The sequence below is a fragment of the Dermacentor variabilis genome, unplaced genomic scaffold (genome assembly GCF_050947875.1).
Source record: "Dermacentor variabilis isolate Ectoservices unplaced genomic scaffold, ASM5094787v1 scaffold_12, whole genome shotgun sequence".
NCBI classification, from domain to species: domain Eukaryota; kingdom Metazoa; phylum Arthropoda; class Arachnida; order Ixodida; family Ixodidae; genus Dermacentor; species Dermacentor variabilis.
Window position 1 is genome coordinate 33,480,275 of NW_027460280.1, and position 15,719 is coordinate 33,495,993.

Here is a 15,719-nt window from a genome sequence, read left to right on the forward strand (position 1 = left end):
ACCAAGACGCTTCGTTTAATGAACCGTCGGGATTAACCCGGTGTTAAACACCGGCGCCGTATGTTTCAGCTTCACTGGTTAATCATCTGTACGGAGTGCTTAGGCGGTGATTTATTTATTTATTTATTTATTTACTTACGCTCGGCCTCTGTACACTACTGAAGGAGGACCGTCACGCGGACGGTCCTCCAAATTCCAACATGCAAGTTTTCTTTCTTTCTTCATTTTTTTTTTACCTTCTTCCGTCATACTTATTGTGCAATGCCAAATGCCCATCCCCGTGGTGGCTCAGTGGCTGTGGAGTTCCGTTGTTGAATACGAGATCGCGAGTGCAATACCCTGCCGTGGCGGACGCATTACGTCGGGGCTTGTACGCAGAGGCGCTCGTGTACAGAGCTTAAATTTCATGATGAAGGAACCCGTATGGGTATAATTAATCTGGAGCTGTCTACTATGACGTTTCTCATTGTCTTGTGTGTTGCTCTGGGACATCGAATCCAATAAATAAATAAATAAATAAATAAATAAATAAATAAATAAATAAATAAATAAATAAATCGAATGGTGGACTAATACTGCGAAACTTCATTCATTCGTTCTTCACGTTTTTGCGTTGCACCCTTTAGACCAAGGCCAGCCCAGCACCACCGTTACAGCGCATTGGTGTAGCAGTGGTTCAGGTAGAAAGGTTGCGCAGTAATCTACGTATCTTGTTTGTTCGCTGCTCTACCGGATAAGGGAAAAGAGGCGAGAGCCTTTTGTTTGCTCTAACACAAACACTCAGGCTTGCGAAATATCTCGGGCATGTGCAGGCGCAAGGGTTGAACCCTACGTGTGAGCCCGACTGCACAGACCAGTTGTTTTCTTAGGCGCTTGCAGTGACCTGTATACCTTCTGCCGTATTATTGGTCTGTTTACTGATGCGCTATGCTGCATAGCACCAGCGAAGCCTGCCACGATTGTTCGTTGAACTGTCATTCATGCAGCTTCTTCGTCGTACGCACTGCGATTGGCCGGCACTACACGCGCCGTCGTTTTTGTACGATGGGCCAGTTTGCGCAGCGAAGTGTTTTGTGTTATGCTACTCGTAGCCTATTCTGTGGACAACGCTTGCCTTGAAGCGTCTGCAAGATAAAAGTGCTCGCGCTTTCCTGCCCCTAAAGGAACTAAATGGTATTTCTCGAAACACCAACCGACCACCAAAACGTTTTACATATACGCTTTCGGATACCAAACGGAACGCGAAATGGCTTAGCTGATACATTCGACAAGCTTTCTTGATCGCAAAGGAGACTTGCAATGCTCGCACACGACTGGCGCCAACAACTCCCGTAGTGCATCCGGTCTGCGAAGCCTGTTGTGCTAAAATATTTCCAAAATACTAAAAGAAAATAAAAACCTCGGCGCAACGACGATGCCGAACGCGTTTCGCCGTGAGCATATGCGACGCTTTCATTTATTATTCATCAAGTGACGCGCCGACACTGAGCCACTTTAGCCAGACTAGAGGGGTTGAAAACCCACTTTTTCGAAATTTTCGTCGGTGAATAATCCCCAGACTAACCCTTTTTTAAAAGGCTTACAGCCACGCTATTGTGGCCATTGATGCTGCACACGAATGCAATTTTGGGAGGGTTTTTGAAAGCGACAGTGTCTGTGATCGACTATACTAAACGAAGCCTCTTGTAGCTGCAGATGTTGTTTTGTGCCGTTTGCTCGCGCAACACGAATGCTCCTAGCCGGCCGCTCTTCCAGCGGGTGTGTAATGTTTAGCGGCCGCTTTCGGTGTTGCGAATGCAGATAGAAGTAGGGCGGAACTCAAGCGCGGCCTGAAAGCCACCGCACGATATGCAAGGTCCCACGAATCTGACACACACCGCCAAACAGGTGTTCGGTCACAGGTCACAGGTCACACTCAATACACGCTTGCATTGAGTGTGACCCTGACTATGTTTGCAACGTTTCGACACGTCTAGTTTGTCGCCTGTGTCCAACGATTAAATCGAAGCCGCAAGAATACCATTTCGGCCTCACACGGTCTTACTCGTCCTCGGTTGTTTCTGCAATTCTTAAATTTCCGAGGCGCAAATGTTCCCGAGCAATAATTTGTCTCTATATGCTCCGTGTGTTCCAACATATAATCCACGGAAAGAATGCCAACGCATGAAGCCGGTGAAAACGACTCAATAAGCCCCATCAGACACAAGGCGCGATTGGTCGGAGTTCACGAGCAAAAAGTTAAGCATAGCGCTAGTTTTCCCTGCAGTTGTTTGCGTGGAGATCGCTCCAGAGACACGTACGGCTCCCATGCTTGGTCTGGCGCTCCGTCTCGTCACTTCTGTGGGCTCGCTCAGTCTCCCCTTCAATTTTTCCTTTCATCCACACTGCCAATGATTGCATTCCCTGATTGATATGACGAGATAGGCGTATCGGAATCGAGAGCCGACACTAATTGCGGTTATTCACGTATACGTACATTGATTACGGAATGGTTTACATGTTCCTTCCGTCCAGTTTAACGTGTGATGCGTAGCCTGTATCAGCAGTGACGCCATCAGAAAACGGGATCACGGACGCTTTTCCCTCACTCCAAAATCGTCGACGTTGTATTCAGTACTCGAGATCCGAGGCATGCATGCTCAACCACGACGTTAATGTGAATCATTACGGTCGCATCGCATTTTTTTAGGTACCGACTGGAAGTTAGTGCGCGATGCATTCAATGGATAGGTTACCGCGGAGGCACATTCCACAGGTTTCCGGTTTTCAGCACGTATTTCGCAGTTCTCCAGCAACCGCAGTTTGCAGATCTGAAACGAACGTACTGAAACGAATGAATTTCGTTGGCTGCACGTTTGCGCAGTGACTTACGGAAAATACAGTAATCGTCGGGATCTTGCATCCTAACGCTTCACAGTGGGCTATGAGGGATGCCGCGCAGTGATTTCCGCAGTGTTCTTTTTTGTTTCACTTGCGCCTAATTTCGAGTGAGAGAGCGTGTTTTACATTCCACCGGCATAGGGATGCGGCTGCCGAAGTCGGGAATCAGATGCGCGACTTGATGCTCGGCATTTGAAGAAAACACAGCGCTAACAAGTACGGCGGGACGAGCGCTTCTCTCACCGCTCGTTGTTTTCTCTCTTCAGGTACTCGCCCCACTGAGCGTTGTCGTGCTCAGCAGCAGAACGCCATATATCCACTAAGCCATGCACCGGAGCAGGTTGCGTGGCTGGATGTCGCTCAACCCTCTCCACGTTACGCTGCGGCTATACGCATTTTCCCAGTGTCAGCACCGTGTATCTATACAGCAGGTGCGTGTGATGGCTGTGGATGCGTCCACTGCGAGGACGAGGGCTAATCTCCTAGCGGATGAGCCTTGTGCAGCTTCACTGACTATTGAGGTTCATCGACACGGCAAAGGTTGCCGAATTTAGCGTTGAAGAAAGAGCACGAACGGGAGGGATATCATGTCGCCGTCTTCAGTGCTGTCCGTGATTTTTTGCTGACACGTGATCATCAACCTGCCCTGATTGGCCGATCCTTATAGACCGCCTGATCGGAAATGCATCCCTCGCTTCAAGGGACGATGGAGAGACGTGCAGGTCGTCGGTCGCCACTGTGCGAGCGCAGTGGTAATGAATGATTCACGAGTACCTATAAAACAATTTGCACTCTGAACCTACGCTGAGTCTCGCCGCACCTGCGTGTCCCAAGTGCGTCTCCTGAGTGCGTGGCCCCGGGCCCGCCGTGTATGGTGCGCGGAGCCGCGCTGCGGGCTCTCGCCTAGGCCACCGCAACCCGCCTCTGATCTTTCCCGTTTGCGCAGCGGCGCTATTAAAAGTTTCCGGGCGTTGTGCCATCCCCGAGCGGGAGAGCGTCGCGCTTGGCCGACTGACCTTGGCGCCGTGCACGCTCGGTTATATACGTGCTCGTCATTGCGTCCGTTCGACGAACGATATTTGGGAGGACGGCTCGGAGGACCGCGGCGCACGTTACCGCTCGATGGCACGGCGCAAAAATTACTTCCAGCACTGGCGATGGGAATGAAGAGCGCATTGCGTAAACTGCTTACTTTGGCACCTGGTGCGGATTCTAAGAAAAGGCTTGAGGGTTTTGGATACGGGCTTTGTCTTGTGTGACGGTTGCGATGGCACTGGGGTACGCGCGACAAGTTTTCATGGATTGCCGTAGGCACCCTGCGCTGTGTGATCGCGCTGACACGATATACCATATGCTTCACGTGGTTACCTGGTGCTTCTGAAGTGTGCGCACTGGCAGAAAAAAAATAAGAAAAAAAATCGCATCGTCCTAGCCCATGATTCGGGCTTCGCCGTCACCCGAAAGTGGCCAGCTTCTAAGCATCTTTGTTTCGAGAATGCTTTTCAATGAGGAAATTGTTTAGAATCGTTGGTGCGTGCATTTTGGTGCGCTACTTCTGGCCCCAAAGCCGGCCATTTGCGTTGGCAAGCGTGATATGTCGCTTGCGCGGTTTTCGCGTGCGTTTTGTATTTCTTTTCGTCGCGACGTTGTTGACCCAATGCTCATGAATCGCCGGTGGCTGGGAGCAGGGCACTTTTCCAAGTGCCGGTCGCGCTGCGATGCCGGTCGGACGCGTCAGCGCGGCGGCGGTGACAAAGCCTCCCCCTACTCGAGTTGCGCGCGGGGGCAATGCACCTCTGTCGGCTCGAGGAAAAACTCCCCGGGGCTCGGCTGTGCCGCGCGGCGGCGGGGGCGGCTGAGTCACGTCGGGGAGCCGCCTCGCGCGCACGCTGCCGTGGGCCCCGCGGCACCACGCCTACTCGGTCCGCCTCTGCGGGACCGGCTTGCGGAGATCTCGCAGTCGGAATACAAAAATTCTGTCCATGCCGCCACCAAGGTCGTCGAGCTCGTTGCCACGAAGGGCGCTGTGCGACTTTCGGATCTCGGAGAAGTGCCCAAAAATTGTTGCGAAAATTGTTGCATCGCCACCTTCCGCGAGACTGTCCGAGGCTCCGGCAGCGCATCCCATAACGTTCCCTTGTTCGTTTGTCGACAGCGTTCGCTCCCTGCGATGGCGCAAGATGAGGCTGTGCTTACAACACAAAATAGCGGCAACGGATGACACTGCAGGTTTATCATCAGGGCTGCTTGTATAGTTAACAGTAAGAGGGTTGCGGAGGCATCCGAATCGGCGGCCTGATATGCTTGTTGTGTGAGTAGGTGGTTATTTGGACACCTTGTTGAGGCATGGGTCTATACTTGCTTTGCCGTTGGGCTTAGCGCCGCAGTAGGCTAACACTTCCTTTAGCACATTCGAAATCGCGTATATGTTTTCCCATTTTTCCAACCTTTATTGTCATTTCATATTATCGGCACTAAAATTGTAATTGGCACAGTCTGTTATACTTCGAAGGCACATAGTTAAGATGTCAAGCTGTGGCTACGGTTTCGCAAGATTGGGCACGCATTGCCTGCGGAACACAGTGTTAAATAATTTATCCTGGAATCATTTACTTTTGTCATTTGTTCAGCAGCTCCTTATGATAGCCATATACCTACTACTGACGTGAGCGATAGCTAGAAGTTAAATTCATCACTGTGCTGAGATTGTGGCTCGAACTTCAAGACCGTTAACCTTTCGGGCTTATGCGATGCGCAGCTATTATATAGTGGCGTCCTGCAGCACTCTCGAAGCCAAATAAGATGAGATGGAAAGGGGTCTGCAGAAGAGTGAGCAGTGTAGCGTATCTTAACGATTGCCTCGTTATGACGTCATTCCCGTTAGTGCCGAGCGTGTCACGGTTGTGCGCTCATTGAATGTGCTGGAGCTTAGGTAGGCTGGGCCCTTGCTGTGACAGAGGGCACACCGCCGTGAAGTGACGCTCGCAGTCATCAGTGTGTATGCGACTTCTCCCACTCCCCGCTTGTTAGTGGCGTGACGATTGCGGCAGGCGACGTTTGCGAACGAAGGAGAGAGCAGAAAAGAGGCTGTTTTCGTGTGCCGTTGACGCGCCTGCTACCCTTGCAGAGGCGGTAACCGTTTGCTAAAGCATGCTAACGTCCTAGCGCCGGCGTCACTCTACGTTGATAGCACGCACTGGTATCCTGCTGCGCCGTAGGTGAACTATGATATTGCTGTATGCATGGTTCGTTTACGTGTCATCGTCGCTAACTCTAAAGAGCGTTGTGAGTGAGGCATTGAGGACTCAACTACGCAGAAAGGGTGCATTGAGAATTCACGTGTACACCCCGAGGCTCCGGAAGTTCTTCACGAAAGGGAAGTAAGCGATAGTGCTGCGTCATTTCCAGCGTGGGGAGGTGAACCAGCGTGGCATAACGCCACTTTCGCCTTCAGGGTCCGGTCGCAGCTCGGTCTCTGGTACCGTCGCGGCTGCACGCCGAAAGTGGTGGTTGTAAATAGAAAGGAACGAGTGTGCCGGTCTGCTGGGATAGACTATTAGAATCAACAGCATGCGCTAGCCATCCTAGCATAGGACCAGACGCATTTTCTCGGTACTTGTTTCAAAGAGGGAGGCTGCGCGTGACGCACTCATATAGGAGGAAAGCTTGTTTGATATCCATTGGTCCACATTGCGTTCTCGAATGCACCTACAGAGCTTCTTCGTGAGCGATTACCGCTTCCATTACGCCGCCAAACGCGTTGCAGTGCTCATTATGTTAGGACAAGGCTGATATTTATTGAATTTTTGCATCTCAGGGTTCGGTGGTGTACTCAAACGCGGATCTATTAGACAAGTTTGAAAGGACGCCAAACGAACGGACTGTCAGGTCTCGCGGCACCACAGTTCTCCGTGGGCGCTGGTCAGAGCGGAAACGTTTCCTGGTGTTGAGGGCGTGCGCAAAAGTGCTTAGTGGCGGTTTCGAGGAGGCGCTAACTTCGTGGCAACGCGATCACCTATGGCATAGCTTTGTGTGTGAATCTCCAGGGGAATTCAAGGACGCTTTTTCTCCCCATGAGGCTGCACGCGACTGCCAAGAGAGCCCATATATTTAGCTCTCGCGGCGCGCCACGCAGAAGTGGGACATCGCAGGTGGAACGACACTTTCCACCGGGTGCCCATTTATCGGGACCACTCCAGATGTTTTGCGACGAAGCGCTTCGGCACTGCGACGACGTAACATGTAAAGACGTATCGCGCTCCTCGCCTAGCCGGCCTCGTCTAGTTCGCTTGCTGCGTCCAGGACTCCGGGCTTATGAGAACAGTGGTATTAAGAGGCTGGCAGGCAGGCAAGCATAGACTCAAATGGCAACACAAATGTCGACGCCCAAGTTGTGATTGTGTTTCTAATTGTATCCGTGTTTTCACGGGGGTCTGCAGGCTTTCAGTACCATGAATCCTTCCCAACTTGCTCCTCTTTGAAGTTTTCTAAGCGTTTCAGAACTCCTGCATCTTCGCACGGTCGTCGTGATCCAGAACGAACGGAGCAGAAGTGACACTAACGTCTAGAAGGTTGACTTTGGCCTGCGAAATAGCGGAGTGGTATCTCCTTTTCTGGCGTCGATAAGCTTGCGCGCGATCTAATTAAGCAACTCGACGGTGAGCGATTCTGAGCTGTAAATTGTGACGGCACAGAACGAGCACAGAGAAAGGCACACACTGTGGGCGCGGCTCTCTGGCCAGCTTGCTTACCAGACGCCAAGTGCAGCGACCGTGTTGCGAAGGGGATTGATGGAAGAATAAGAGGCCCTGGGCGGAGATCGTTCGCCCTCCATCCGGGCCCACTCCGGTTTTGCGCCACCTTGCTGTTCGGCTAATCCGCTCTCGCCGGTGCCGTCACTCTGCGGCCGCTGAGCCCTGGACCCCAAAATGTGTGGCTAGGAGAGAGCACCTCAGTGAAAACATTGTGGGAGAAAATCCAAACCCACGCGTTCCACATGCCACACTGGCTTTGTTGGGTCCAGCCTCGCGTTAGTGGGCGTCAAGACTTTTTCGGAGACGATGAGATTGGGGTACAAAAATCACATTGACTCGTTTATGAAGTCTTTTAAGTGCACCAGTAAGCGCGTAAGCGAACTCATTTTTTTACGCGCCGCCTTCATGGCAGGATGAGCACGCAACTACAAATATTCATGTCATAAGAAGCCAACAAACAGACACCGAGGACAGCATAGGGGAAATTACTTGTACTGAATAATTGAATTAAAGAAATGGTAAATTATTGGAAATGAAAGTGGCTAAAAAACAAACTAGCCGATGGTAGGGTATACGAACCCATGTCTTTGCATTACGCGTGCGATGCGTAACGAACTTTGGGAGTGGTGGCGCTGGCTAATACTCCCAGGGTTAGTTCTAGTAGATAAACATAAATACCCCAGAAAGTGGTTGGGAAAACGGCGCCGCGGTAGCTCAATCGGTAAGAGCATCGCACGCGTAATGCGAAGACGTGGGCTCGCATCCCACCTGCGGCGAGATTTTTCATCCACTTTCATTTCCATGGACTATTTCCTTAATTAAATTAATAATACAAGTAATTTCCCCTATGCTGTCCATGGTGTCTTTGTTGGCTTTTTATGATATGACTCATAAAAATCGGGCCCCTCGGTTTCCTTTCTTCTCGTTCAAATATTCATGAATGTTGAGATCAACAGACTTGGACTTCGCCATCTTATCTTCAAGCTTCTGTGTTGTTGCATGGTCGCTTCATTAACATCGTAGACGTATGAACCAAATGCCGCACTTTTTTCTGTCCGTTGTACTCCTGCCCATTTCTTTGGTACAGAAAGGCGTTTCATTCGTAATACTTGTGTTGTTCGTTTAGAGCTGTTTTTCAGTGAAAGATAAAACCTGACGGCGAGCCGCTGCATTTGCGTTTGGCAGTATCTCACTCAGTCCTCCTCAGGGAAAAAATATCTAGCACCGAGGCCCCGATGACAGCTTACGTTTGAATTTGTGCATTATCAATAGGCAGCCAAGATTCACGAGGTGTGTAAGTCTTGCTGTTTGGGGTATGTAAAAAACTGCGTTGTTGCCCGGTATATAATGTAAAAGTTGGACAGCTTCGACAGAGTGCTAACTTGGAGGACCGTTCGGTGCTTACTTGAGCAAAGAATAAACGGTGTTTTCGAGCAGGACGACAGCTTGCGCATGTGGCGTTACCGTCTGCTTCAACTCCTCAGCATATGCTTCTGGATCAGCACATTGATGTTAGTAAAAGTGCAAAGCTCGTTCTTTTTTTTTTTTTTTTTTCACCCAGAATGCGCAAGTGCGTGATCTGTGCTGTAAGCCGTTTTTGCTGTGCTGAATTGGACATTAGGCCTGTTTGATTGGCGCCTCCAGCGAGCCGTGTTTTGTCGTGACTATTGTACGAGTCGGCTCGAGGAAAGAGTGTGTTTTATCTGCGCCAGAGTGAAGAGCCCCGTAATGAATTTGTTAGATGCTTTACCGCATGTTGTCCCTAGGAGAGCGTGCTTTCGCATCCCTTTCCCCCCACTGACAGGCCTGCTGCGTTTTGCCACCGTGCTCTGGCACCTATGTTGAAGCTGCCGTGTCTTTGGCCCTACATTTGGCCGCTACCGCTAGGGCGCCTTCTTTACCACGTGTTGTTTGATAGGCACTTTGTACGTGAGCGGTGTATTCTGTGTCGGAAAAGCGAACTGTGCTTGTCGATGCTGTCTCGCACGTGGCGCATAGCCGTTGACTGACGGCGCGCTTTGTTTGTTTGCCCCGCTGCAGATGAAGTGGACATCATGGGCTACAACAGCAACCAAAGTGACACGGACGACCACAGCAGTATCCAGAGCATGACCAGCGACGGCGGCATGGCCATTTCGACCAAGAGGCTCTGTCTAGCGGAGGAGCACACCGTCTAGGCCATCGCTGCCCTCCCCTTCATCCACACCGACGACTCCGGCCCGTTCCCCTTGGCACAAACCGACCTCCACCCCTGTGTGACCACGTTCTCGCTCTTCGCCTCTCTTTCACACCCGAGCACCATGTGACATGGAGGGTTCGCCCCCCCCCCCCAAACCTCTCCTCCTTCCTCCCACCACCACCACCAGAACGCCAGCCGCATGATGCGCACCGTGTGGACTTCAGGACCAGCGGCTGGCGCAGCGCGCTCACAACCCCGTCCCCCTCCCATGGCAAAGCCCTCGTTCGAAACCACCCTGCTATAGCGTTACAGTGAACAGAGAGATGTGTGTCCAGTAATAACGCCGGTGCAGCGGTCTGACCGAAGAGCCACCGCTGCGGAGCAAGCAATATACCGTTTCTACTGTTGAAGCCGGGGGCCTCGGTAGACAGCTAGCCACAGTTTCGCGCTTATTTCCACGATGCCTGTGCGAGAGGAGAGAGAGAATGCGTGTCGGTGGGGGTCTCGGTTACGGCTTTCTCTTTTCTTTTTCTGTCCTGTTTCTTCGCGCGCCGTTTTTGCTTGTTTTCCTTTGTTCTCTTGCTGTTCCCTCCACGCATTGCGCACACCCCTCCCACTCTGTTGCGTCCTTTCTGGCAATGCAATATGTCAGCTGAGCATCTCTGGCACATCCGAATTAAGCCTCCGTGTTGACCCACATTTTTGGATGAAAGATAGGAAAGGAAAAAAAAAAATCCATGGTTTCGAGCTGTGCTGATTTTGAGGGACGGCAGCAGTTTTCTTTCTCTCCTTTTCTGTAGTTAATACAAACTATTTATTTGCAATATTTCGTCGTGAAAGGGCATGCGTATGTATGTGCGTGTGTTTGTGTAGACTCACTCGTGCGCCTTTGTCCGAGCGGTTTTGTGTGTATGTACGTCAAATGTGTATCTGTGCAAGTCTGGCGAGGAGTCATGCTTTCCTGTTTAGTCGAAAGAAACAAAAAAAAAATGTTCATATACGGACTTCAAAATGTGAGCACCCCAGTGTTGCACACTCTCTATATTTTTATTTATTATCTTTTGCGATGGTTATTTTGGAGGGTACGCAGGTCATATGTCTTTTGCCTAATATTATATACACCCTCGTGCGTGTGACTGAGTATATATGTGTCCAAAGAGAAACAGGGTGAGAGTTGTTTATATGGTTGTGTGGACGAGGTCGATCTGGCTTCTGCACGTGGGGCTTGCAGTGGTTTTTATTTTTCCTGCACCTTCCGTCAGAGGCATCTAGCGACGATTTTATTGTACATTTTTCCTTGTTTTTATTCTCGGCCTGGGGTTAGCACATCTCGCATTTTTTTTCCCTCCATCACCATATTCATTGTATATTTTTCTGTTCTACGCGCAAACACTAGAGGGTGACTTTGGCTGACACCCCGAGAAAGTGCCGGTTGAGCGCAAAATGTTTCCTGCGATCCCCCTTCAGGGCGTATCGCGCTGTCACAACGAACATCGGTTGTTTGCTCGTAGCGTGGGCAACGTACGGCTGACGCCATTCGCTGTCAAAGCCGCATCCACTGCTGCTCTTACGATGAACCTCTGAAGTCTTCATTCGAGCCGCTCTTACGACCGTCGCAGCTGACGCCATCTCCACGCTTACATTGTGCTGTGGGCTTCAAAGGTGTCGTCGAAGATGTAGTAAATGAATGTCATCGGGCGTCTTGGTGAAGCCAGGTGCGTCCTGTGTCGTCCATTCCCTATATTTTCATCCTTGTGGTGATGCTCTTACAAGTGATGCGCAGCTTCGCGGTCGAGGAGCAGCAGTTGGCTTGAAGTTTCATTAACGATGTCTATCCCCGTGATTTTTTTTTTTTCGTATTATAAAAAAAAACAACTTGGACATCTTTTCGTTTGGCAGCGGTCGTGGTAGCAAGTCGGCGGGCTCGTTGTGCTTTTCCGGGTGTCATCCGGCGTCGCCGCTCGAGGAGACTTGTGTACCTTGCCGGTGAAAGAGCGTCATGGTCTCGCTTTCCCGCGGAAACGTCAAGAGAATGGCGGTTTGATCATTCACATGCATTTCTGGAGGCAGGTCTTGCATCCGTCGCAATGCGGGATCGTTAGGGAACAACTGCATTCTCGCGGGGTCGACTCCCGCTCGCCGCCCTGAGCGGCCATCCGAGAATCAGTATTGCAGCGCCGAAACTGCGCGTCTGCCACCCATGTACCTGGGACGCCTGGCGAGCGTCGCCGCCGCGGCGTGTATGCACCTTCCCGTTGTGCGCTTTTGCCCAATTGGATTTCGCAGTGCTGCTTTCTTTCTTTTTGTTGCCGCGCTTCGAGATGACTCCTCGCATTTTTCCCAGTGATCTTTCTCTTCCGGCGGCTTTCGGTCGCCGCAGGCCGGTGCGAGTCGCTTTGACTGGAGCGTCCTCCGAGGCAACGCTTTTCCAATTTATTTGGCCGCTGCCACCCAGCCGCACACGAGTCTTCTGCGAACAAAGTGTAGCGCACGTTCTCGTTAGGTTTTTTTGTCTCTCCGGGTGTTCGTTCTTGCTTCTTTTTATCCGTCGCACGGGCGCTTTCCCCACCCGTTGTCATCAGCGAGTCGAGGCAGACGTTTTGACAAGTGTTGCCCATCGGAAGAATATTTTGCTCTTCGGTGAAGCAGTCTAATTTTTTTTTTTTTCGGTTGACTGTTTAATTTGTTGGCGTAGTATCGAAGGGCACGTCCCAGTGAACGCTTTTTGCGCGGCGCTCGAGACATTCGGCTTGGCGTTTCGGAAAGCTCTCGCCCCCTCCGCCGTTTAGAATCCCGATGTCCTCGACAGCTTGTCTTGATGCAGAAGCGCGTGCGAACGTAACCTATGGGCATTATTCGCACCAAATCCCATACGCCGCCTCCGAGACGCCCGAACGTCCCGACGCCCAGCAGGCATTGTCAAGTGTTGCGCATCCGTCATTTCGTGCGACCCTGTGGTTTTGTTTTCGTTTTGTAGTTGTGTTGTCCCGGTTGTCAGCCGACAAGTTTCCCGTCCAAAGGAGAAAAAAAAGGTCAAAAAAAGAGGAAAAGAGAAAGGAAAGTTATATAAAAAAAACTTTTTTCGTGTGAAAGAGCAAAGACAAGCCTCTTATTCCGGTCGACCATGCGTCGGCAGGTTCTTGGACAGCCGGTTGGGAAGAACGAAAAAAAAAAAAAAAAAGAATCTCGGCCTCCCGGCCTTCAGTACAAAGTCCGCCTGCCCTCTCGCATAGTGGTGAATTTCCTCTTCGCCAGACACCCTCCTCGCAGCTACACGCGCAGCTGTGCTCTGCAGCCACAGCGGCCGTGTGATTGGCAGGCGGTCTTCTCCGCTCTGTTGTGTCGCCTCGGTTGGCGCACGGGTCGGAGCGAGCATGCGTGAGGTGCGCGCGCCGCTCCGTTCGACGACGCCTTTTCCACATTTCTTTCCATGCCGTTGAGATACTCCCGAGGAAGCGCTTTAGTGTGGCTGTCTGTGGTGTGGCGGACAGAGACGCGGATCGGGAACGGCGGTTCGTTTTCGTATCGCCATTCAGGTCTCCGTGATTCCTGCCTGTTCGCGAGCGAAGCCGGCCGAGTGCTGTGTGCCAACTGCGATGCAGCAGGCTCCAGAATCGTCTTGGACACGTTTAAGCTGTTTGTTTATTTTTTCTTCTGTTTGGTAACTGGCCCCAACGTACACCCCGTTGTGAGCAGAGGAGTGAGTAGCTTGCCCGCCGCGTAGCGTGTGTTGTGCTTGCGCGTGGTTTAGCGTGGTCTTGTGCTGTCCAAGCAGGCCCGTTGTACGAAGCCTTTGCAGGTGTGTTGCTGCTGACTTGATGCGAAGGTTTCCCTCAAGGAATGTGACTAGGAGCGAAGCCCGCTTTGCTCGCGAAGGACCTTCTTTCGAGCCTTTTTTCCTTAGCACCCAAGTTCCTTCGCGTTTTGCTACTTTTCCGACGTGGCGCTGAGCCTATTGCTGCGCTTTTATTCTTTTATCCGCTTGTCTTGGGCAAGGTCCATGTTCTTTCCCCGCTATTCTTAGGCTTGGCGATTGCTTTGCATGGTTTTTATCAATTGTCTGCTGCCATGGCTTCTCTGACATTCAAAACGAGTAGTAGTCATTTTCCAAGGATCTCGAGCACAGTTTTGCGATGTTCCTGCAACAAAACAAAGTTATGTACACACAAACTCCTTCCCTGTCCACCTCTTGCGTTTCCCCTTCCGCGCGCCCGTATGCTGTGTGTTTAGAATCTGACTGTAATAAATATGTACATAAAATGGTAATATAATATATATATACATAATATATATGTATATATATATACGTACATATATATATATATATTTATAATGAATGTCTATAGAAGCAACTGTGAGGCAAGTACAATGAAAGAACGCGAGCGTCTGTTTTTTTCTGTTTTTTTTTTAACCTGCTTTGTGATGAGCATCTCTGTGTTTTGGGTGAGCTCTCCCGACCCCACAATCACGTTGTGCACGGGCGCATGACGCCCGCCTTGGCCGCGCTTCGGGGGTCCCCCTTCTCTAAAGAGTAGTGCGTCTTTCAGAATCAACTTTCCTGTACATACTTCATGTGTCTATACGATGTTATTCTGTTTCATTTTTCCTAAAATAAAACGTTATTTCACGTACAGTGCCTCCTGCCTCTTGCTGCTTAGCCATCTCTCCCACGAGCAACGCCTGCGCAGCGTCGCTGACGTCTCGTGTCAGTCGCACGACGCTCGTTCTCGTTGCTTAGTTCCTCCCAAATTACACGCCGCGCACCGCGCCAGGTCTTACGCACATGAAGCTCGGGAGCAAACCAGGACGTTGTGCGCTTCGTGTGTCCCTTCTTCTCGCGCCCTGGCCTCTGCCTAGATCGGCCTTTCAGTGTCCTGGTCCGATGCACTCAAGTTACCTTTAGACGTTGGTGGACGTAAGGGCGCTCGTATTTTAGAGGGAAGCACGCTGTAGCAGCATCCACGAATTCGAGCTCTTAATTCGCGCGAATGGCGGACACGCTCCGCTCCGGGGCTGGAACCTGGATGCTGTCACCAGTACACGGGGACCAGGTAAGGTCTGAGGAAGTCGTCGCACGCTGGTTGACAAACGCTCGTGCACTCGCGAGCAGCGCTAAGGTTGCATATGACGTAAACGTAAGCTTGTAACTGCTAACCGAGTCGCCGGTCGTGCGGTTCATGAGTGCTATGGCGCGCTAAAAGGCCATGCAAACTCCTTTCCCGTATTTCGCAGTTTGCAGCGCACAAACTTCTTAGACGCCATCTCCCAAACTTTGACAACATTGTCATATTATCTGTGGATACTCTGTACATGATACGTAACAGGCAACGCTGAGGAGGCTAGCTCCAGACACTTTTGCATCTTTCCTAGCACGACAATTAAGCTTAGTCGCGAGTTAAAGTCGTAAATGACAAACGCTAGCGTTTGTCCTTTACAAGTCTTTAACCTGTGTCTAAGCTTGTTGCGCTAGGATAGATTCTTGTACCCATTCACTACAGAGCGAGTGCTCCGACAAATTTGTACGATCGCGCTGTTTGAGCATGCCTCTACAGTGCACCGCGTTCGTCTGCAACAAAAATGTATTCATCATCATCAGCCATTTTTGTTTCCACTGCAGGACAAAAGCTTGTCCCTGCGATCTCCAATTACCCCTGTCCTGCGTGAACCGATTCCAACTAGCGCCCGCAAATTTTCTAATTTCATCGCCCCACCTAGTCTTCTGCCGTCCTCGACTGCGCTTCCCTTCTCTTGGCACCCATTCTGTAACCCTAATAGTCCACCGGTTATCTAACCTACGAATTTCATGACCTGCCCTGCAGCATTTTTTTTCTCTTAATGTCAATTAGAATATCGGCTATACCCGTTAGCTCTCTGATCCAAACCGCTCTCTTTCTGCATCTTAACGT

At 50.9% G+C, this 15,719-nt stretch overlaps 1 protein-coding gene and 1 non-coding gene across 2 annotated transcripts in view; both read left to right on the forward strand.

Moving 5' to 3' along the window:
- LOC142566043 (max dimerization protein 1-like) overlaps positions 1-14,444 on the forward strand; it is a 97,712-nt gene extending 83,268 nt beyond the window's left edge. The window contains exon 6 of the mRNA XM_075676753.1: positions 9,675-14,444. Coding sequence (XP_075532868.1) covers positions 9,675-9,811 — 137 coding nt within the window. The 3' untranslated portion in view covers positions 9,812-14,444. The remainder of the gene's footprint in view (positions 1-9,674) is intronic.
- On the forward strand, positions 8,338-8,410 carry TRNAT-CGU (transfer RNA threonine (anticodon CGU)). Its single transcript has one exon. It is a non-coding gene; the product is annotated as a tRNA-Thr (tRNA).
- Positions 14,445-15,719: the final 1,275 nt, after the last annotated feature.